This window comes from Colius striatus, chromosome 9 (assembly GCF_028858725.1).
Source record: "Colius striatus isolate bColStr4 chromosome 9, bColStr4.1.hap1, whole genome shotgun sequence".
In the NCBI taxonomy this organism is placed as follows: domain Eukaryota; kingdom Metazoa; phylum Chordata; class Aves; order Coliiformes; family Coliidae; genus Colius; species Colius striatus.
Window position 1 is genome coordinate 14,573,560 of NC_084767.1, and position 22,517 is coordinate 14,596,076.

At 48.2% G+C, this 22,517-nt stretch overlaps 2 protein-coding genes across 9 annotated transcripts; one reads left to right on the top strand and one right to left on the bottom strand.

The window, feature by feature from the left end:
- The first annotated feature begins 4,654 nt into the window (after positions 1-4,654).
- HNRNPH1 (heterogeneous nuclear ribonucleoprotein H1) lies at positions 4,655-22,135 on the top strand. Of its 8 annotated transcripts, none has more exons than XM_062002632.1 (15): positions 4,655-5,081; positions 5,682-5,792; positions 13,396-13,455; positions 14,457-14,594; positions 15,173-15,328; positions 15,534-15,677; positions 17,169-17,307; positions 18,308-18,486; positions 18,700-18,771; positions 18,852-18,985; positions 19,097-19,232; positions 19,376-19,459; positions 19,591-19,641; positions 20,691-20,783; positions 21,350-22,135. In XM_062002632.1, the coding sequence occupies exons 2-15, from the start codon at positions 5,744-5,746 to the stop codon at positions 21,472-21,474; spliced, it is 1,560 nt and encodes a 519-aa protein (XP_061858616.1). In that variant the 5' UTR covers positions 4,655-5,081; positions 5,682-5,743; the 3' UTR covers positions 21,475-22,135. The 8 variants fall into 8 exon arrangements, with proteins under 8 accessions (XP_061858616.1, XP_061858608.1, XP_061858611.1 ...); XM_062002624.1 differs by having other exon boundaries at positions 4,792-5,088; XM_062002627.1 differs by lacking the exon at positions 4,655-5,081 and having other exon boundaries at positions 5,407-5,792; positions 21,246-21,438.
- LOC104562769 (deoxycytidine kinase 2) lies at positions 6,536-12,552 on the bottom strand. Its single transcript, XM_062002633.1, has 7 exons — positions 12,376-12,552; positions 11,299-11,414; positions 10,689-10,882; positions 10,233-10,380; positions 9,613-9,728; positions 8,044-8,143; positions 6,536-6,797 (listed from the first exon to the last, which is right to left on the bottom strand). Exons 1-7 carry the CDS (start codon positions 12,473-12,475, stop codon positions 6,771-6,773), a joined length of 801 nt encoding a protein of 266 aa, XP_061858617.1. The 5' UTR covers positions 12,476-12,552; the 3' UTR covers positions 6,536-6,770.
- Positions 22,136-22,517: the final 382 nt, after the last annotated feature.

Genomic DNA, 22,517 nt, shown 5'->3' on the forward strand with positions numbered 1-22,517 from the left:
GGTCAATACAGGGTGGCCAGGAAAATCTACATTCTCTGGTCACAACTTGCCTTGTCTTCATCACATTTATACTTCCTAGCAATCACCATTTTTAAGACAGTGCCCTTTCCTTTGGTAAGGGCAGACCCACAGTATACACAAGGTGTACAGGGCTTAATGAGCCCTTTTGTGAATGCTCTCCTTCCAAAGGAAAGCTTACACATTGGCTGTTGTAGCTCTGATGCTCCAGCCCCTGCTGTTGTCATTGAATCTTAAAGACTGTTCTCACTTTGCAAGTACCAGTTTGAAAACTATGTCAGTATCAGGCAAGTGTCAGTCCAGTGTGCTCCTTGAGGTGACTAAGATCATTATGTAAGGAACTTCTAACCAGGAGTTACCAGCCTTGAAGAGCAAAGCATCCTGGAACGTACATACTTTGTTAACATACTTTGGAACTTTCAGATTAGAGTGTTCTTAAAAAATCTGTTATAATACTAAAAAACATATCCACAGGTCAAAAGATCTCTTCTCAGGCGAAGACCCCAACTCACGGGCATGGGCAATGTGGGAAAATGCTTGTGTAGTCATCTGCAAATTACTAACCAATCCTAGGAAAGGGGAAGAGTTACAAGGAAGGTACTAACCAAGGAATGGTAGTATAAAGTGTGTGACAGTCATTGGAGAGGTGTGCTGGCTTTGTGGATTTATTCCTCCAGCACTCGTCTCTGTGAAGACATGAAATAAAGCTATATCTTGATTCTGTGTGTAGATTGGCTTATTGCACATTGGGTACTGAACCCTGCTTGTGGGACAACAATGCTGTGCCCTGCTCTGTGTTCAGGGATTTACAGGCAGAGCACTTCTGGAGTGAGAGAATAAAGAGGATCTGTGCCAGCAGCATGTGCATCATCTGTGTTGCTTTGGCATTGCACTAATCGACAAGAGAAAGCTGGGTGACCCCCAACTGCTAAGACAACATTACCTGCAAGGGGTGAAAGTTGGGGATCATCATGTCAGCAAGGAGAAAACCAGTGAGCTGCTGGCATCACTGCTTCTGAGCCTGTGAGTTGTTAAAGTAGGTTCCATTTCCTGAACATGAGTGGCTAGAACACGAAGAACTCAGGCACTCTGTTATCTGCCCTGATAGAGATATTGAGGCATGCTCTCCCAGGACTGAACAAAGTCACCCCACTGTAAAGTATTTACAGCTTTGCAACTCCTTCTCCTTCTGGGAGGGTGTAAGGAATGCAGCAAAGGCTTGTTGTGAGGGATGCAAATGGACACTGGCCCATTTCTTTCCTGATGGGTACAGAGGTTTGACTCTGAACTGTCAAAGAGCTGAGGGAATAAACCTTTGCAGAGAGCAGCCTGATGATGCACAGCCAGATGACTTCTGGATCTGAGATGACTCATTCCCACCCCTAGCTCAGAGTCAGGCAAATGTGCAGATACCTGAAGTGTGCTGGTAGAGTAAACCTCTTTTACTGTTTTAACTGCATTCACAGCAAGGTAGCTAGCTCTAGAAGTAAAAACCAAAAGGTATTCTGCCAACTGACAGAATTATAATGCTGCAAACCCAAAATTCAACAGGCCTGAGTTACATTAATGGACAGATAAGCATCAGAAAGGTGAACTCTCAGGTGAGCCCTGAGGGGAACAGAACAGACCCGATTCTTCCATTTTCACAGTGACAAAATATGGAGAAGCTGGCGATGCAAAGGGAAGGGTGATAGATTCAAGCAGTGGCCTCAGAGAGCAGGAAGGACTGAGTATTTGCTTTTCAGTAAAGCGGTATCTACCAAACTCTCCAACTGCTTCCAGACTGGCTTGGCTTTGTAGTGAACTATAGCTTCGGAAAAGTGGGAAACATGAGCTCTGCCCCAGTCTCTGCTGCACATCATCATTTTCAGAGTAATAAAGATAAAAAAAGTGAAAAAGAAGAAAGTAAAGGCGTGTGTGTGAAAAAAAAAATCCGCCTCTTAAATTGCCCAAAGCAAAATCAAGGAGAAGGAAGCTACCCTTAGCAAAGCTGTGAATAGGCAGCATTAGCAGATGATGAAGGTGGCCATGTTATCTAATACTGTAGAACATGCATCATGCATATTTAATAGCATTGTTTAGCTTGTATTTGTCACAGCATTACAGCTTGAGGCTGCTTCTAAAGCCATGGGTAGAGCCAGAAAGGTTTTAATTGAATTTTAGAACTTTTGACTGGAGGTCATGCATACTGAGAAACCTACAAAGCTTTAGTAGGAGACTTCCATGCATTCCCCATTTTCAGCCCTTACATAAAGCAAGTCAGCTGCTAGTTGTATTTGTTGAGAGTCAATCAGGTTTGCAAATTAACTGTGTATAAATACGCAGTTTAAGTATATATGTATATATATATACATATAGTTACATGCAAACACAACGAACATGCTTAACTTGAGACATGAAGGATGAAATTTATGATGGAGGCAGAAGAACAAACAGGTAACATTTAGCTATGAAAGAGAGAAAAGGAAGGTGCCTAGAGCGATGGGGTCAGGATGATCCCATCTTCTCAGAGGACATATTTAAACTCTGATCACTGTTCTTGAAATGGCAAATGCTGACCCATAAAAAAATCACTGGTTATTGTCTTTTGCATTGCAATATCTCCAAAACCTAGTCAGAAATTAGCATCTGCATCACTTCCAGACACTCAAAGTATGCCCATATGCCTAGATGCCTATAAAACCCTTGAACCAGAGCTGCAGATTTTCTCCCCTATTTTCTTGACCAAGAAAGAAACTAAAGCTAACAAATAAGGATTTATAAATGGTATCTCTCCTAAGCAGGGAGCAGGCTTCCAGGAAGAGCTTTACTTTGGTCCTGCTTAACACTTAATGTGTCTACTTGGCTTTATGCATCTCCCCACAGGTTGGACCAGTGCTCATGCTGTCCTGGTGCAGAACTCTGCTCCCAGCCCTGCTCACACGAACTCTGAGACAATTGGGGATGTTGCACAGGAGCTGTGTGACTATCTGGCAGATCATTTCTCCAGCAGATTTCTACTCAGGAGGCCATCTCTTTGCCCATTTTCTACCAGGTGGACTAGAAAACCCATCAGGCTGAGCTCAGCTTAGATTACAGACCTCCCAGGCTGACCTGTACAAGGCAAAATGAATCTTCTGAGAATGCAATTAGGAAAATGAGAGCAGCTCCTCTCCCCAGTAGTCTGGACAGCAGGTGTGCCTTTCCCTTTGCAGGAGTGGGCCAGTGGAGTTCTGAAGTAGAACAAAGCAGTTTTGTAGAAAAACAAGTACCTGAATTTGCAGTGTGAGCTGCTGACAGACATGCTGACAGAGACAGCACAGTTCAGCTGTGTCTGCTGGCAATCAAGGTACAGGTGCCAGGCTGGCAGCATAAACTGAAAAATCCAGGTAAAGTGAAGATGCCCAAGTTGTAGAAGAAATCATGGAAGCAAGACCTGGAAGTTTACATGTGCAAATGATGTACACAGTTGTTTCCTTTCACAAGAAACCTAATGAAATCCTGCATTGTATGCTTCCAGCAAGATTTTAATCCCCTATCTCATTCTTTGCAAGCACTTACATACCATGGGACTAGCCTTACTTGCAAAAGCACTTACCAGAGACAGCCTCTCAGGAAAAGGGCTGCTGCTGTTAATAACTCCATTCAAATTGTTAATTATTTTCATCTTTCAAACACCACATAGATGTTGGCTAATTATAACTCTTCTGATAACTATTTATGTCTCTGTCTCTGCAGTTTGGCCACATTCTTCCCTTAGAAGTGGCTGTACCTGTTGGATGTGTCAAGTTTCAAGGCAGGCAGGTATTTTGCTTACGCTTAACAGCAATTAAATATTTGAAAAAAGTCACATGACCTTTCTTCTAACACTGGAAGAATATGCATGCAGCAGAACTTCTTCCTGGTATCAACATAGGGTGATTTTTTATTTTCTAAGAGACCTCATTAGACACAAACACCCAAATGCTGTTTGACTACAGTAAACATACAGTTAAGAAAATATTGAGAAAACCAGGCTTTATTAATCACTGAAAATTAGATAGCAAGAAATGAAATGAGCCAGTACAGCTCACTTCAAAGCTGTGAAGTCACATGAATCATGATGTGTAAACAGAGAACCCATTTTCCATCATTATTCAGATGCAGTAATGCAGACTAAGACCAGACTAATAAAATGACACAGTAAACGTACCCCAGTACCTGACTATTAATATAAATGAAGACAAAAATTATCGTTAACTCACTGTTCGAATTGCAAAGGCTTCAACAGGGATTCACAAAGGAGCTTTCTTTACACTAACCAGTTAAAACAGGGCCGTAAATAGATGCCACACCTCCACAGTCCTAAGGTCACCACTTATCTGCTAAATCACACTGGCTCCCTTACAGCTATTTTAATTTAAACTTGTTTTAGCTAATGATTCTTTGTTAACAGTGTTTCACGGAGGGGATCGGTCTGGTTTGGTGTGGGGTGAATAGACTGTAGTGCGCAGACGGCATGTGAGAGCGCAGCGATCGCTATCACTCTGACAGGACACTCACTCGGCGACTTCCAACCGGAGATCCCACAAATAAGCCTCTCCGCGTCTAGGCCCAAACAAACAAACAGCGTCTCTGAAAGCACGATCTGGAAAGATCAGGGCTGGCAGATTTTCAGCCGCTGCGGTTACCATCCCCATTGTTAGCATTTCCGCACCACGGCTCGTTAAAAGCGTCACTAGAACGTTACGCGGGCAGCCAGCGGAAGGCCCAGCCCAGGCCTCGGCTCGCGCGGCCCTCACGCCACCATCTCTGCGCGGGGCCTGCCCGTCGCTTCTTCCCCCGCAGCCTCCTGGGCTGGCCGCACGGCCTGACCCTCCCGGAGGGGGCTCTGCGGGCTGCTCCCCGCAGACCAGGCGCGACTAGGCCGCTCGCACCCGCCCCTGCGGGAGGGGTCCCGCGCCCCGCCGCGTGCGTGTCTGTCCTCCCCCCCCCCCTCCCGCGCCGCGGCGAGAGGCGGAGCTCAGCCCACCTGACGGCGGCGGACGCTGCTGCAGTGCGCGGAGCCGCCGATCCCCGCTGGCCGCCGGAGCCCCGCGGCCGCTGTTCGCCGTGAGCGGGGGTGCTGGGGGGGGCAAAGCAGGGGGAGTGGGAGGGAGAGGGAGGAACAGGTAGGGGGAACGGTCGGCGCGGCGGGTGGGGACGGACAAAGCCGCCGCCATATTTGGCGTATGGGCAGAAAAACAAGCGAGGCCGGCCCTTGAGCGCGGTGGGGGGGCCGGGTGCGCGGGCGGCGGTGGGCACGGGGGGGGGGTTCCCGCCCCCAGCCGTCGCCACGGCCGTGGCGGGACCACCTCAGGGGTGGCCGAGCGCCTCACCCCCCCCCCCCCCCCCCCCCCCCCCTTTCCCTGGGCCCCCCCTTGGGGCCGCCGGACGTGACTGGCTGGTTTAATTTGTCACGCTGCCATTGGCTGGCGGCCGGTGCGTGACGTCAAGGCGCTGCGCTGCGCGGCCGTGCGGCTATTTATACAGGCGGAGGGGCGCTGCGCAGAGGGAGCGAGCAGGCGGGTCGGGCCCGGGCAGGTCGGCGGTTTCATCGCGCCTCATCCCTGTGCCAGCTGCGGAAAAGCGACCGAAAAGCCCTGTTCCGCCTGTGCCGGAGCGTCCCTTCGGCGGCGGCTCAGCTTTTGTTTCCGTTTGCGCAGCGCCCGAGCGCCCCCACCGAGCTTTGTCTTCTCCCGGTCCCTGTGGGGAAGGCGCGGCCAAGATGGACCCTTGTCACACTGAGGAGACCGAGGGCGAGATCCCCGGCCTGGGTAAGGCCCGGCGGTGGCGCGGGGCGGGGAGGGTGGCGGCGGTGGCGGAGGAGGAAAGGGGGGGGGGTGGGGCGGCTCGGACCGCTGCTGGGGGTGGGGGGGAGGGGCGGCTGGTCCCGCCCGATCCCGGGCCGCGGCGCCGCCGAGCGCCCGCCTTGGCGCCTGCTGGAGGCGGGGGCCGCGCGCACCGCTGACGCGGCCTCGGCGGCCGGGCCGGGCCTGGCTGTGCGGCGGCCTCACGGCGCGGCCGCGTGCGCCCCTCCCCTCCCCCCGCCGCGTGCGTCGTGGCGGCCGCGGCGCTCGGTGGAGCCTCGGGGCGGGAGCCGCGCTCCCGGAGGGGCGGGCGGGGGGCGGGAGCAGTTGTGAGGCCTCTGTCCCGCGCGCTTCTTGCCGGTACCGCGTGGGAGTGGGGGGCAGTTGCATTGGGGCGGGAATTGGTTTATGGGAGCCGGGGGGTCATAAACGAGAAATGCGTAAATCGGAGTTTATTCCAGGTATAATCCTTGCGACTGCAGTAACGTCCACTATTATGTAGAATAAATCTTGTGAAAACAGCTAGTCAATAAAACGGAAGTTGAAAGTAAAGGTTGCTGGACGCCATAACAGTCTCGTCTTAAAATGGTGACCTCTGCCAGTTATTGCAAAACAGCCCTCCCTCCGTGCCTGCTATCTCTGTTTACAGGGTTCTCAGCTGCTGATAACTGGTTAACTCCTCCGTTGTTAAGGCCAGTTACTAGTCAACATTATTTTAGAATCTTTATTAAACAGCAGAAAATCTACACAAAGTACATTATCAAAGCACTGAGTGGGTTCATTTCAAAACCAGCACTGGTTAAACAAAAAAAAAAGCCAAACCACCTTTTGCACTTCAAAATTGCCATAAAATAAGCCTACATGCAACGTATTCAGTTAATGCAAATTGTCTAACACAACACTGATTAGGTGTAACTCTTGGACTTAGACTTTGACTAATTTTCATCATAATGAAGTCAGAAAGGACTTGACCTGTAAAAACAAAAAGCATATGTATTTTATGCATTGAAAGACAAACTAAATCATTAGTTTTTTTCCTATTTCTTGGGGAACAAATGCCTTGTTCCTGTACAATATCCCGTTCTGTTCTAATCCTACATAGAATTTGTGACCTGAAATGCTGTTCAGTGTAGCAGGTGGCAGGAAACCCAAGACTTTTAAGTTAGTTCTAGGTAGAACTGAGTAACTAAACTATGCAAAAGTAGCAAGTACTTAGGAAAGAATGATTTACAAAATGCAACTTCATTAAAGAAAAGATAACTTTTTTTTCCCCCCTTCATTAGGTAGCTCCCTTCCTAGGAAGAAAGGAATTGTCTGAAAACTGAGCTGAAGATCTGGTAGCACTTTCAGCATGGTGCTTGCTGTACCCTCTACCTTGTGCTGAAAGCATGAGCTGACTGGAAGGGGCAGAGGGGGCCTTTCACTAGAACAAGTTAAAAGATAGTGAGCATGAGCATAGTCTGGTTCATAACTCTGAAGTGTCAAGGGCTGGTTTCCGTGAGGATGTTACAGTTCCCTCTCCAGTTTATATAGAGCTATATAAATGGGAGAATTTGGCTTGGCGTGAAGGAGTCATACAGTCACCTCAAATGGATGACCCCGAACAAAATGGAGAAATAATTCTCAAGTCTTGCTGTGGCAGGGAAGTAAAGGAAGGTTAAAGTGTCCCAGTGTTACAGCTCTGCTTGGAGGACTGGGAATGAGTCCCATACAAGTATTAGGAGTATTTATTTTTTTTTGCTGGGGACTAGGCACATGGCTCCAGCAGAATTTCTTTGAGAATCTGCTTCCCAAGTCTTGCTTTTCCTTGGAATTGGCAAGCACCATTTTGATGCAGGTGACCTATTTATTACCACCTTGTTGACTCTCCCGTCCAATTTTACTTAGAAGTGTCACCTCATGCATTTAGAATGATATACAAGGTTCAGCTACCTCTGCACGTTAGATGTATTGTGCTCTGGACAGAAATTCCCACAATTGCCTTTAAAATACCCATTTTTTGTTTCCCTTGAGGAATTTTGAGGATGAAGTGAGGTTACATGACTCTTTTTAAGGAAAACACAATGCTTGTTTCTGCAGACATGTAGCTTCCTAAGATTATGAAGGAGACTGTACTAGCCCTAAACAAGTACTTCATTACAAATGTTAAGAATGTAAAATGGTAACTTGTAGCTGTTAGAGTAGAAGAAAAACAGATGAGGAAACACTTAACCCTTACCTTATCAATCAGGTACTCCTGTTTAATCTTGTCGTTCTTGAAGTCTTCATTAACATCCAAGACTAGAATAGGCATCTCTTTAAGATTCTCAAAATCCACTCTGTTAAATGGAATAACATCAGGCTAGTAAAATTGTATAAAGTACTCATAAACAATATAGCACTTCAGTTGCTTTCCAAATCATCCTAAGGGCATAGCATTACTTAGATTACCACATGTACCTGTATTAATGCTGCCCATGACTTAAGTGTAAAGCCCTAGTTAAGTCTGTCCTTAATTGCTCTTGTGTAACCCAGTCAACATTGTAGAACAAATCTGGCCTTCTCATATGGATTTTTATTGTACAATTGGGGAGGAAATGCTTTTAACCTTTATTTCCTTTACTTCATTTTTTTTGTTAAGGAATCAATTGTCAGCAATGTGATTTTTTTTTTTTTGGTAAGAGGCAGTACTTTCAATTATCACTTGCCTGTGTTGCCCCCACCCCTTTCTAGTTGTCTGTGAATCAGTGTACTAAGGTGCAGTGGAGGGGGGCAGCTCTTTCATGGGTTGTAAGGCTGGTATTCAAAATCACTCAGAGATAAGCAAGACTATTTTGTCTACAGGGTAGGAGCAGATGGGAGCAGTAGCGGGTGCAACTGGATGTATTGTTCTCTTAAAGCAATAGTCACTATCTGTTCATATGTGTGAAAAGCATTTCTAAAATGCAGTAAGTGCTGAGCAACATTCTTAACTTGTGTGTATAGACTTAAGTATTGCTGTGAGAAACACAGGAAATGCTTGTTCACAAGTTTAGAATGAGTACACAATGTAAATGTTTCCAAAATTCCACACTATACAGTGTCTTCTTGTCCCTGAGCATTTGGCTCATTCTACATGAAACTTAGGAAAGTAGATGATTGATACTGTTATCTTCCTGGAATTGTTATGCTTCTCATTCAGTAGATACTCTTAAGCCTGCTTTCACATTTAGAGGTCCCTTAAATGGGAAGCTACTAAGTATCAGTAAGGAAGGGAGAGATATGCAGAGATTACTTTGTTGCTGACTGTGTTTCTTGTGGGTAACGGTGCTTGTCAAAAGCCTTTCTAATTATTGTTTGGTTTGGGGGTAGAATTAATATTTAAACATTGATGAAATACAGTCATCCTAGTTTAAAGGCAGTTGAGACATTACCCTGGCTTGGATTGGATGGAAGCTGTAACCTGTCTGTGATCAGCCACTGAACACCATTTCAACTCTGTCCTGTTGCTAGGAACTTCCAGTTAACAAAACTTGTATCTTTGCTGGAGTTACAGCTACATAGATTTGTAGGTGAAGCTAATGCTTACCCAAGGCTTTACATTACATGAATTCGTTACTTTCCTGCCAAGAGACAAACTTCCATCTGCATATAACCTAGAGAAATAATTTCTGTGCCAAGAAGCCCAGAGTGGGTCTAAAGATAAGTCTATCTAACTGTACCCAGCTGAAGCTACATTTAAACTTTAGTTGTATCACAACCTTTAGCATAAGGTAGGCAAGAGCCTTGCCTGTAAATTGAAACTTGCTTACAGAAAATGTGTTCATACCTCATAGTCCTTTCATGAAGCCAGGTTTCATGTTTATAGTGGAGGTTTTCCAAGTATTCAAGCTCAATTCCTTGCTCCTCTTCTCTCCCCCTTGTCTGTAACCTTTCCATGCATTTCTGAAAAGTACAAGCCTGGATGTGAATCATGCTGAAGCCTCAAAGTCAGCTAAACAGATCAAGTGGTCCTTAAATCAGGAGTAATGCTAGACATTACTGAGCATTAATTTTAAATGCTTGGCTGAACATGAGTTAAATCTAGAATAACTTCTCTTTAAAAATGAGGCACTTTAGCTAAATGCAGTAAGTAGTTCTCACTAAGAGATTATCTTAACTTCAATTCAGGAGTATTTGGGAAGTCAAACTTGATTCAGAAGTTAATTTCAGCCTTGGATCCTTAGAGTGAGGAGTGTTAGCAACTAGTATTTGCTGACATCAGAATTGTAGGGAAGGGTGGTTAACTTGGTCTCTGAAACATGAATTTATTAATATGCTTCCCATTACATGTGGAGTGAGGGGAAGCTAATTCAGCGCTAGTCACTGCAGTATTATGTCCTGAGTACTTAGGAACCCTCCTGGAAACTGAAGCTGGCGCTGAAATATTTTCACTTTTAGTGAACATACCTGAGGTGTGGTTCTTAGGTAGATCATGCCATCCAGTTCTATCTCAGATTCAAACTGATTCAAAAGCCATGTGTGCCAGTCCTGATAAATAGCCCACTCTGTTTCATTAATATTTCCAGACTCAAACAGATTAGAAGCGAATATGTATCTGCAGTGGAAGAAATCAGTCTCATGTCAGGAATGACCGAAGGAAACTACTACAACAGTTCTCAACTACAATCATCAAAGTTATTCTTAGTTAATCTAGGAGTTATTCTAGAATCAGAATCATGGTACAAAAAAAAAAAATCTGCCCATTCTTAGATCTGTAAAACAGTTGTAATACCATCCTGTTCACTCAAACACGGTCCGGGCAGATACTAGTTTGATATTAAACATTTCCCAAGCTCCACCTCTTTAAGCATAAAGATCCAGAGCTTTTAATCTGAACTCTTGCTGTACTGTGAGAGTAGTTACCTGTCACTGTACACGGATCTCTCAAAAAATTGCACTGGATGTTCTGCTTCTTGTAGCTTGGCTGAGACGGGTTTTAATTGTGCTCTTACTCGGCTCAAGCAAGCGTAAGTCTGAAATGTATAAGCCCATCTTGTGGGTTTATCATACAGCATTTGAAGTAGATTTCCTCCACTCTTCTGAGATGTTGAAAGTTCCTGAGGGACAAGAGAGAAAACTTAATACCAGCAGGCATACTTAATTTGCAGGATCTGATTCCTTTTTCTCAACCTAGAATTGTGGTGTGTTGAAATAAGACTTCATGACCTTGGTGCTTTAGTTTTTGTTTCTAAGGAAAAATGCTTGGGCATAGGAATAAAGAGACTTGTTTATCGGATTATCGTAATTGATGGCTTCTTTAGCAGAAGTTGATCACTGAGTTTCAGACTTTAATGGCATTCAATTTCTAAGTAGCTTTCACAATTCCAGAGTGCTTGACCAGCTGGTACAGTAGCAGGGATAACTGGATGCTCTAGGCTCAGTAGAGCTGAGTTTTGGCATGGTTTCTCGGCTAGTCACAGCAGTTTCTTCTGTGCTCTATATCTCCCCAAGCCTCCTAAATCATCACACCTACCTCATATTCATCTCCAGCTGTCTGGATGTTGCACCATTTCGCAATGGGTTCAGGGATGATCTCCCACTCATCACTGTGTTTCTCTAGTAGCCTGACAAATGTCGACTTCCCAGCAGCTGCACAAGATTTGAAAAGTTCAGTGAGGCTGTGGATTAGACTGGTATTACTGATACAGATTGGCAGTTGTGAGGTTTCTTTAAGAGGCTGTAGGCAGTGTCAGTGCAGTGTTTGAGTTGCAGAGCTCCACGGAACTCCGGACGGGCTGTGAGGTTCTGGGGAACGGCTGTCTAGCGCACTTGCCGAGCAAACAGCTCTAATCTCCAGCGCCAGAAGACTGTGCCTAGGCCGGGCGGCCGATAAGGAGGAGGCAGCGGCGGCTGCGCCTCCATTTTAGGAGCAGGCTTGTGGGGGCGGCGCAGAGCGCGGCATTGTTGAGGAGGCGGCGTGCAGAGACCGGCTGCTGCGCCTGCGCGGCGCGGGGCGCGCGGGCGGGGCCGCGGCGCAGGCGCGGCCGCTGAGCTGGCGCCGGAGGGCGGCAGTGTGACGCAGCTGCGGGTGGGCGCGCGAGAGGTGTCCCCGCGGGTCGCGCTGCCGCGGGCCTGGCCCTTGGTGTTAATGTTGGATCCTTGAGCTGGGAGGAGCGCGCGGGCGGCCCCGGGAGCGGGCGAGGGGTGAGTGACTCCCCTGAGTCCAGGAAGGACGGGGTGTTCGCTCACTCCAAGCCCACTCCCACAGCGGTTAGCTGCCGGCGAGGACGCGCCGTCCTCTCTGTAACGAACCCCCGGCGTGTCGGGCCTGGGCAGGGCCCTGGCAGTGGGCGGCGAGGTTCCCCTCCCCCAACCCCGTGCGATGGCGCCAATTCCTGAGAATCGCTGGGAGCGGGTCTCGGCCCAGCGACAGCAGACAAAGTGCCAGCTCATGATCCCTCCCCCGCCTTTCTGCAGAGTTGGGTGTAAAAACCCCTTCAGCTGCCCTTCTCTTAAAGCATCACCTCGGCGCGCTCCCATCCTCAAGCTCTTAACAGCCGCCGGTGAGAGGCTCGGCCTGCCTCCCTCCCTTCCCCGCCACCCAGCTCACCGATATTTCCCTCGATGGAAATCTTCCTCAGGCGCTTTTGGAAGCTGGAGTCCAGGGAGCTGGTAGGGCTGAGGCAGTGCCGTTTGGCGGGAGTAGACATTGTGCTGCAGAGCGGGGAGTTCACGGGGCTCCCGGCTGCTCCAGCCCTCTTTAAGTCTCCCGCCAAGCAGTGGGCGGGCTGGCCGCCTCCCGCCACCACTCCCCGGGAAGAGGCGGGGGCAGCGCTTCTGCCCCCCACGCAACGAGCTGCGGACGATTCTTCCGCCGCTCCCGCCCGGGCGGGGAGCGTGGCTCCTCTGCTGAGCTGCTGCTTCAGAGCTGGTTAAAGTGGATGTTCAGCAAGTGAAATCAAGCAGAGCTGCTTGGTTCGTAAAATGGTTCCCCTACTGACTTGATTTGCATTAATGTAAACGAGTTCTTCATGCTGTTTGATACACAGACATAAACTTGAGAGTATCTTTCTCCTTTTTTAAAAAGCACCCAGCTTTTGCGGGCAGGTAGCTGTTAATAGTCCAGATTGGTAGCTGTTAAACTTTTTACATAGTTATGTGAGGCGTGAGCCCATTTAGACTCGAGGCAGGCAGTGAGATGGCTCAGTCAAGTCTGGTATTGCCTGGAAAGGGAGCATGGATGGAGGAAGGTCTATAGGCGCTGCTTTGAGCGGCACTGCTCCTTGGCTCCTCAACTACAGTGTGAGCCTGGGCATGTCTGGGCTTTATGAAGTTGCTTAACTCTTGTCACAGGTTCTCTGTAGGCAAGTTGAAACATGAACTGGTGCTTTTCAGGGTAAAGAAGGGGGATGAAGGACTCTTAGAGAATAGTTTTTACGGGTGCAGCTGAGGTTGTGATACCGTAAGTCATTCCTGTAACCTCTTGTTGCATCTGTACTCATGAGATTCAGGGTGAAACCTAGCTAGGTCTGGTGTGTTTGGAGGAGACGGGAGGGAGTTTTATTTTCCTTTCTCTTATCATGATTGTGACCCATGTCTCTTCTTTTCCCATCTCCTACAAACACACCAGGCTTCAGTGACCGAAGCGAGCAGATTGTTTCACGTGGGGTAGCGTCAGCATTTGAAGCTGGTAAGTGCTAGTTCCCACATACTTCTTTGTTCAGACAGACTCCTCACTCTCCGTGCAACGCGTACCGCGCTTGTGCCCGGGCGAGTGTCGGTATTCGCGACCGGCCCCAGTCCCACACCTGCGGCCGCGGGCAGGGGGACGGGGGGCAGCGGCCGCCGGGGCATGTGCGGCGTGGCGCCGAAAGGCGCGGAAGCCCGCGCCGCGGCTTTGTTCGGAGACGGCAGGCAGGCGACGCATGCGCACCAGCGGCCGGGCCGGGGGTGGCGGGGGAGCGTAGAGTAGCGAGGACGCATGCGCACCCTGGCGGGAGCGGCGGGGGCGCGCTGGCGGAGCGGGTGCGTGTCCCGGGGCGGCGGGGCGCAGTGGCGTTACGGAGCATGCGCAGGCGGGGCCGGCGCGCTCCGGGCGGTGAGGCGCATGCGCCGCGAGCCGCAGTCGGCCACGCCGCAACCCCGCTCGGGAGCCGGTCGGCAACGAACGCAGTCCGCCCTCGGCAGCGGCCGTTCACCGCACGCCGCTTGCTCGACCGCCGGCCACGGCTACGGCGCGCTCGGCGGGGACTGCGAGTCGTCGGGCCGACCAGGGCAGGGCGGTGTCTGGGGGCCAGGGTTCTTTGTGCGGTGGAAGGCCCGGCCCAGCGGAAGCGGGAGCACCCGCCGCCATTTCCTAGCGCGCTCTCGCCACAGGCTCGCCCGCTCGCCGCCGCCCGACTGGGACTAGGCGCTCTCCGGACAGCGGATCAGGCTTGGAGCCCTAGAACCACCGCGGAGCCCCACCATGTGTGCGTGCGGGGATGGGGGCAGGGCGCGGGCCGGGGGGCGGGCCAGGCGTGCGCCGGGCGGGAGCGGCTCTGTGTGTGTGAGGCGGGCAGCGGTCCGAGGTAGAGGAGGCTTTCGGGGGCGGGTGGGCACGGGCCAAGGGGGCCGCCGGGCGCTCTGAGGGGGTGCGGGTGGCGGCCGTGCCGTGCGGCGTCTCAGAGGGCCCGTTTTGATCTTCTCCAGCAACCACAGAAGCCGAGACGGAGACAAGCCTCACGCCCAACGTGATGCTCAACACAGAGAGCAGCGAGGGATATGTGGTGAAAGTCAGGGGGCTGCCTTGGTCCTGCTCCACTGAGGAGGTGCAGAGGTTTTTTTCCGGTAAGCTGAACTGCGGTGGGGACTGGGGTCTGGAAGAGGGGCCCAGTGGAACACTGGCAGTTGGAGTGCTGCAGTTAGCGGTTCCAAAAGGCACTTCAGTAGCTAGTGAAGTTTGTAGTGCAACAAGTGCCTCAGTAGGACGCCGTATGGAAAGCTATACACTTGCTAGCAGGAACTAAGAGATGAAGGAGCAAATTATTTGTTCTGATTCATTTTTTTACCAACTGGTTGTTAATACTCCTTATTTCATTTCATGCTGATGAGAAAGTCCAAACCAGTTACCATCAAAAGCACATAGGACATGCAACCCGACAAAAAAGCTTTGAAAATAGCAATTTGGGTTTATCCTTAGTGTTTTGGTAATCTTCAAGCTTGACAAGAAGGGTAACTTAACTTTTAGTTAGTCCCTTAGTTTGTTGGTTGCTACAAAAGGTATAACATGAATACTGCTGGATTTGTTTCCTTGATAGAACTTGATAGTTGTCATTATTTTGATTCTTTTTAATATCTGAAGCTTTTACAGGACCATCGTGACCTTAATAGTTAAATTGATTCTGGCCTTCCTCTTTCATTTACAGATTGTAAAATTCTAAACGGGGCTTTGGGTATCCGTTTCATCTACACCAGGGAGGGCAGACCAAGTGGAGAGGCATTTGCTGAGCTTGAATCAGAGGAAGATGTGAAATTGGCACTGAAAAAAGACAGAGAAACAATGGGACACAGATATGTTGAAGGTTTGACTCAGTTGGTCTAGTAACTGACTAAATGTGTTTGTGCTTGATGGTTTTTTGTTTAAGTGTTTTTCCTGTCTCTTTAAAATGCATGTGAAAGGGCAAATAGACTTGTGATACACAAGTTGACTAGTTTGAAGCAAGGCAAATGACTTTTTAAACTGTGGTGCCTATTCCAGAATGCATTAATTCTAAGTGCCTTTTACAGTTTTCAAGTCAAACAACGTTGAAATGGATTGGGTTCTGAAGCATACTGGTCCCAACAGCCCTGATACAGCTAATGATGGTTTTGTACGTCTTAGAGGACTCCCATTTGGCTGTAGTAAAGAAGAGATTGTACAGTTTTTTTCAGGTATGTAGGATAAAAGTAGTAGCTATAGCACTATTGGTCTATGCTTACACCTCCCCCATCCCCATGGATTGCCCAGTAGTACTTCCAACAGCAGACTGACGGGTATTAGAAGTAAATAAGCAATTCTTCATTAGTTACCTGGGGCCGAAGGATCAATTTCTAAAGTACCTGTTTATCAAACAGTTGAGGGAAATTCCGAAAAGTCGCTCTAACTTATACTTAGCGAGACTTGATGGTTCCAAGCAAGGACAGCAGAAAAACAAGTGTCTTGCTTTCTAAGTTAGAAGTGAACAATTGAGATGGGAGGATGTTTCCACCCACAGTGTTAGCTGGTTCTTGCTATTCAGTGAAGGATGTAGAACGCCTTTTAGTGTTGAGCTTAGTGCAGGGAGCAAGATCTGAGGGAGGGAGTGCATTGTGACCATGGTCACTTGCAAATGTAGGTTTAATATTGAATAAGATTTAAGGAAAAAAACAACCTGAACTCTACTCCACTACAGATTCCCCCGTTACTTCCTAGGGGGAAACCCCCCACCCTTGATGCTGTCTAGCTTAAAGTTTTTATGGTGAAGAGATAATGTCTGTATTGACCCATTCTCACTTTTTTGCAGCTGTTTTATGTTTTAGGATCTGGAATATTCTTATAAATGGCTAAGGATGAAATCTTCTGGTTTATCTAGGATTTAACTCGCTAGTATTTTTAAACTAGTAGATGACTAAATGTTTTAAAATCAGCTGGAATGTTTTGCTGTAACAAGAATGACTGAGCTTACTGTTTTGCTTTAAAACAAAGTAGAAATATTTCAAACTTTACCACTTCAGGACTTGTTTTTTGTTTTCTGAATCACCAATATGTTTCAAACCAGAGAATTCCTAAGCATGTGCATTTAAAGTTGTTGCTTTCTTACATGGTTAAATGATTCGAGCTTTAAAAACTGTTAATGTTCTTAATATACAAACTGTGCCTCTTCTGTTCAGAAACTAATACTTCTGAAATTACTTATTGGTGTTTTTTTCTTAATTGAGCACTCCTAAAGATAAAATAATGCTGAAGCTTGATGTTTACATAAGACTATTTTGCCTGAGTGACTTCTAGAAAAAATACTTGTTATATGTAAAGCTGTATTACTTGCTGTCATTAAATTATGTTGAAAAGTTCATCTTAAATACTTTCACAGAATTGAAGAGGTTTGTAATAATATGTCAGCTTCTTAATGCACCCTGCATTAGATGCCTTCTCTGAGAGGTTGTACCTGACACTCAGAACATTTCTGTGCTCTGCAGGGTGGGTTAAGAACATGAACTGAATGGTATGTGATGGTGGATCTCTTTCTGTTGACATGTTCTTTCTTCTAGTGTTCTAGAATCAACATACCATTCACTTACAAGTGTTAAAATTCTGGTGTTTTTAAAGCTTTAAGAAAATCTCATGACTGGGCTTGTGATGTTAATATTGCCCCCCTACTGGGGTTATTTGTCCTTGGGTTGAAGGGTTGGAAATCGTGCCAAATGGGATAACATTGCCGGTGGACTTCCAGGGGAGGAGTACGGGGGAGGCCTTCGTGCAGTTTGCTTCACAGGAAATAGCTGAAAAGGCTCTAAAGAAACACAAGGAAAGAATAGGGCACAGGTGGGGATGGATGGTTGGTTGGCTCTGTCACTTTTCTTATGGTAAACAAGTAAATCCATATTCTCTCTTCTGAAAGTGTTAACATCCCAATAGAAACAATGTTTTGGCCTCTAACTTCCATGATAAGTAAAGGTGCTGCCAGTGTGCAGGTGGCACAGGCTGTTTGGACCTACCAAAATGAAAGACAAAATTGGGCTGAGCTTCAGTGTGCCTTGGAAACGGGTCGTGGCGGAGGAGCGCAAAACTGATAGCTTGAAAAGCAACAAAGTTGAGAGACTATGGCTTTAACTTCTCCAATAGCACCAATTCTGCCTTTAGCTCTAAAGACATGCACAGTACTCTTACTACCATAAGAAAATGTGATACTTTCTAAACTTGTTTTATAAGTTGAAATGTAACAAATTTTCTTACTGTATTAATCTTTGATGTAATAAGCATAGCTTTCAAGAAATTGTCACAAAGGGTTTTTATTCCATTTTTCTTGTGACTATTTTTCATTGAAGCATGCACTTTTTTTTGCCTACGCTGAATCACTGAAGCATAGGCTGGGTTCACTGGCACATGCAGAGCTTTTTGTAGCATCCTGATGGGTTGAAATCTTGGTGGAGGCCGGGTTTTTAACCCTCTGTTTTGTTGCCACATGAGCAAAGAGTGCTGAGTTGAGCGGACGTCAGTCCCTCCTATGTTTTTTGACTAACACTTTAAATTGGGGGGAGGAGGGTGGGGAATCAATAACTGCTCCCCCACCCTTAAGGCTGGGATACTGAGAAGTATGAGGAGCACGTAAACCCTTCAGTAATTGTAATTTCTTGAAAATACACTGATTTGAAAGTAATGTAGTGCATATAATACTATGTCATTGCCTGCATAACAAAGAAACCTGGCTTAAAAGCTACTGCCAGTTTCGAGGCTATGACTAAATGGCTTGTTTGAATGTGAAGTTGTGAGGTGTTTGCAGAAGGAGCGAAGGACTGACTTCTGTTTGTGGCAATGCTTCTAGGTACATTGAGATCTTCAAGAGTAGTCGGGCAGAAGTGCGCACTCACTACGACCCTCCACGCAAGCTGCTGGCAATGCAGAGACCCGGCCCGTACGACAGGCCCGGGCTTACGCGGGGATATAACAGTCTGGGTAGAGGAAGTAGCTTGGAAAGAATGAGGCGTGGAGCCTACGGAGGAGGTAAGTGCAAAGTCCAAGAGGGAGCTGCTCATCTGAGAAGCAGCAACACTTGGGCCTCGGTGTCTTTGCCTGCATTGTAACTGCTGGTTTGTATATGTCCGTGTCATTCTTGTGAAAGAAGTGAGACGTTCTTGTACTGGTTGTCTGCGGCGTGTTGGTGTGTACTTGCATCTTGCTGTAGTTGAAATGAACATGTTGTCCAATCTGTTATAGGTTATGGAGGTTATGATGACTACAATGGGTATAATGATGGCTATGGTTTTGGTTCTGATAGATTTGGAAGAGGTAAGCTATCTCTAATAGGAATTGTAAACAAACTTTTCAATACATCTCCAAAGAAACTAAAATACATCTGAAAGACCTAGAATGGACTCTTTTCTCTGCAGGAATGTCGGACCACAGATACGGCGATGGAGGATCCACCTTCCAGAGCACGACCGGCCACTGCGTCCACATGAGGGGTCTGCCTTACAGAGCCACGGAGAACGACATCTACAACGTGAGTGCTGGCCCTGCCGCGGCAGCCGCCTTCCTGCACCGCAGCGCCGTTTGCTGGCCAAAACGGCTGCCGCGGCGGGGCCTTTAATCTCTGCGACTGTTTTGCGTGTAGTTCTTCTCGCCTCTGAACCCCGTAAGAGTACACATCGAGATCGGACCAGATGGCAGAGTCACCGGCGAGGCAGACGTGGAGTTCGCGACTCATGAGGACGCAGTGGCCGCCATGTCCAAAGACAAGGCAAACATGCGTAAGTAGGGCTGCGGTGGGAACGTGCAGCACTGCAGCCTCATGCATCTGCTGGGACTGGAATGCCAAAGGCTTTATTGCAGCCTTGCAGTTTGGTGTGAGGGTGGTGGGAAAGGTTCTCATGGCATGGTTTTCTCCTTCCAGAACACAGATATGTAGAGCTCTTCTTGAATTCGACAGCGGGAGGCAGTGGCGGTGCCTACGGCAGCCAAATGATGGGCGCGATGGGTATGTGTAATGCTCTAACAGCACTGCCAGACCAGCACTTGGTACCCACCAAAGCTGGCTGGTCTGTATAGCTCCTGCTTCTGTGCCTGGCATAAAAAACTGAAACTCAACATTCTGTCTTAATCACACAGTCAAGGAATCGGAAGGGGTAGTCCAAGACTGGAACACTAGCACATTGGCAGGTATATGAACCTTTTGGGCAACACATTTGAACAATTTGTGGTTGAATGAAGTGGTGTGTGTGGTGGGATGAGTGGCTCCTGGGAGCCTGGTGGTGTGTGTTGGCGTTAGGTGGGAGGTGCCTGTCCTTTTATTCTCCTTCCCCCTCCCTGTTTTGGTTGATTTTTGGAGACCAGAACACTCTGGGAACGGAGGCCATGTCTGTGGGATGTGACCTGCCATCCAAGCCTGGTCTTTGTGGTGAGGGAAAGTCTTTAGAATTGGGAGAAACACGATTGTTCAAGCGATCTTCAGAATTGTGTTGCAAACACATCTTAGATTTTCAAACAAGTCTGAACGTTGGCCACTGCCGTGGGCGTGAAGCGGTACCCTCGTGCTGCCCAACTTGTCTGGTTTCTTGGGGATGAAGGTGGTGGTTGGTTTTTGTGGGGTTCCTTTCTTGGGGGGGGTTGTGCAATGTGACTGGGTGTGTAGATTGCTGCTTCTACAGTGTTTTGATTACAAAATGTTTGAAGTCTGATGCTGATACTTGAAATTCAGAGAAGTTTGTGGGAGAGCAGGGATGGTAAAGGAAGAGCAGGAGTTATTTGGTGCAGTGGAGGCCTCCCATCTGTGAGCTGAGGCGCAGCTGCGATGCAGCACCCTCCAGGGCAGGAGTTGCTGTACCCAGACGGGAGTTGCTGTACCTCTGGGTGGGCTGAGGGCCTCTGTCCTGTGCGAGGCGTCTGGCAGCCAGCTCGGAGTCTCTGGGGCTGTGAGACGGCCCATAGAACCTGCAGGAGTAAACTCTTACAGCTGACCTTACCTTACAGCTGCTGCCCAAGAGGCTCCAGTAGCAATCTTAAACTCTTGTTGCTCCTGATGGTAGGAAAGTTTTGAAACATGATGGCTATCTTAAAGTTGTCACCCCATCTGCTTGGGAAGAAGGCTGCCTGGGTGAGAGTGAGTGCTAGGGCCAGAGTCCGAGGCTGTCAGTGAGGCAGAGGGTGGGTTTGGTGATGAGCAGGCTTTGGCAGGTGAGCCCTTACCCTTTTTATCCTTAACTTGAAAGGAAGCCAATCAAGTTATGGTGGTCCCGCTAACCAGCAGCTGAGCGGGGGTTACGGAGGAGGCTATGGTGGCCAAAGCAGCATGAGTGGCTATGGTAAGAGCATTTCTGCACTGGTTCTGGGGCTGTGGGGCGCAGCTGGCTGAGCGTGTCTGCAGATACGTTGTGTGGGAAGCAAAGGGCCGTGCTGCAGGCTGAGCAGCACAAGCCCTGGGAATTGAGGAGTTGGGTGTTGGGGATTTTGGGACAAACAGCGAAGCAGAGGGGGGGGGGGAGTACACTAACAGCAGGAGCTTGGGGCTGAAGGGGGGAGATGTGGGGAACGATGCCGAGAGGGGTGGGCGACGCCGGTCTCCAGACTCCGTTGCTCGTATGGAAGCTGGAGACCGCTGCTCTGGATGCAGCGCAGATGGGGAAGGTCTGCGGGAGGCGGGGTCCTCCCCACTGCCATGGCCAGTGGGGAAAGCCCTGAACTCCCGGCGCTCTGCGGTTGAAGAACTGATAAACTTTAACTCGGGTCTGGAGCTGTGAACTGACGTTTTGCAGTATTGGGCACAGTAGGCGGTATTTACGAGGTGGCCCCGCCAGGACAGGCGTTGGGGGAGCGATGCTTCGAGTCGGCCTGAACCAGCTGTGAACCCGCTGTCGGTTTTCCCCCTCAGACCCCGGGAGCCAGGGCGCCATGAACAGCAGCTACTACAGCAGCGGGAACCGGGCGTCCATGGGAGTGAACGGCATGGGCGGCATGTCCAACATGTCCAACATGAGTGGTGGCTGGGGAATGTAACCGAGCGCTGACTTTTGGTCACATCTTTTTTAGAAAACAAAAAAACAAAAAACTAAGTTTAACAGTTTTGCAATACGAGCTTGTGATTTATGCTTTACTGTAAGTGAATTCAGGATTGTTCTTTTAAAACCTTTCAGGTTCAGTATTTTTGAACATACGGAAATGAACATTCATCTAGGATGTAATAACCCAGTTGAGTAAAGACTATAACTGTTAAACAATTTTGAGCGTTTCTCAAGTTAGTTTTGTTGTAGGAGTGTATTTAAGCAGTAAGCGTATTTAGGTTAAAGCTGTTTGAATTACGTTAAATGTTGCTCTTCTACCATATTACATCAACACTGTTTTGAATCCATGTGGAGAGAGACATGCTTTTTTGTAAAGAAACAATATAGGAGCTGTGTCTGAAATTCGAAGTGAACATTTGGCATGTTAGTTCTAGTTTATTTCTTTTAATATCCTGTAAGGCACGTTAAAGCTTTTTTTTTTAAGTTAATGGGGGAAACATGTCGAGACGCAATACGGCTACTTTAGGAGTTGGGTCTTGGTGTTCGTATACAATTCTGAGGCCTTGATTTAATCTTTCATTGTATTGTGATTTCCTTTTTAGGTGTATTGCGCTAAGTGAAACTTGTTAAATAAATCTTCCTTTTAAAAACTGGAACTCACTCCTTCTTGTCCTCCAGCTTCTGAGGGGTAGCTGCAGCTGCAGCAGTGTCACTGCTCCCTTGGCCTGGGGCCTGCACTGCTCACACCAGGCTGTGGGCATGGGAACTGAAATTCCCACGCTGGGGAAGGGTGGAGTGGCCTGGGGCAAGGGCTGTGCTTTCCCAGGGAAAAAACCAGGCCTGGGGGTAGTGCTGAGGATTAAACCTCCCCAGGGCAGAGCAGGGATCACACCTGCCTTGGTGCTGGTTTTAATGAAGTCAGTGAAAGCAGCACCTCTGCCCTCACTGGGCTGCAGGGGGTAGGGCACAGGCTCGTTGAGGCACTTCCTGCGCCCTGGCCCCATGGCCAGCACACGCTGCAGTCACTACCCTCTCGCT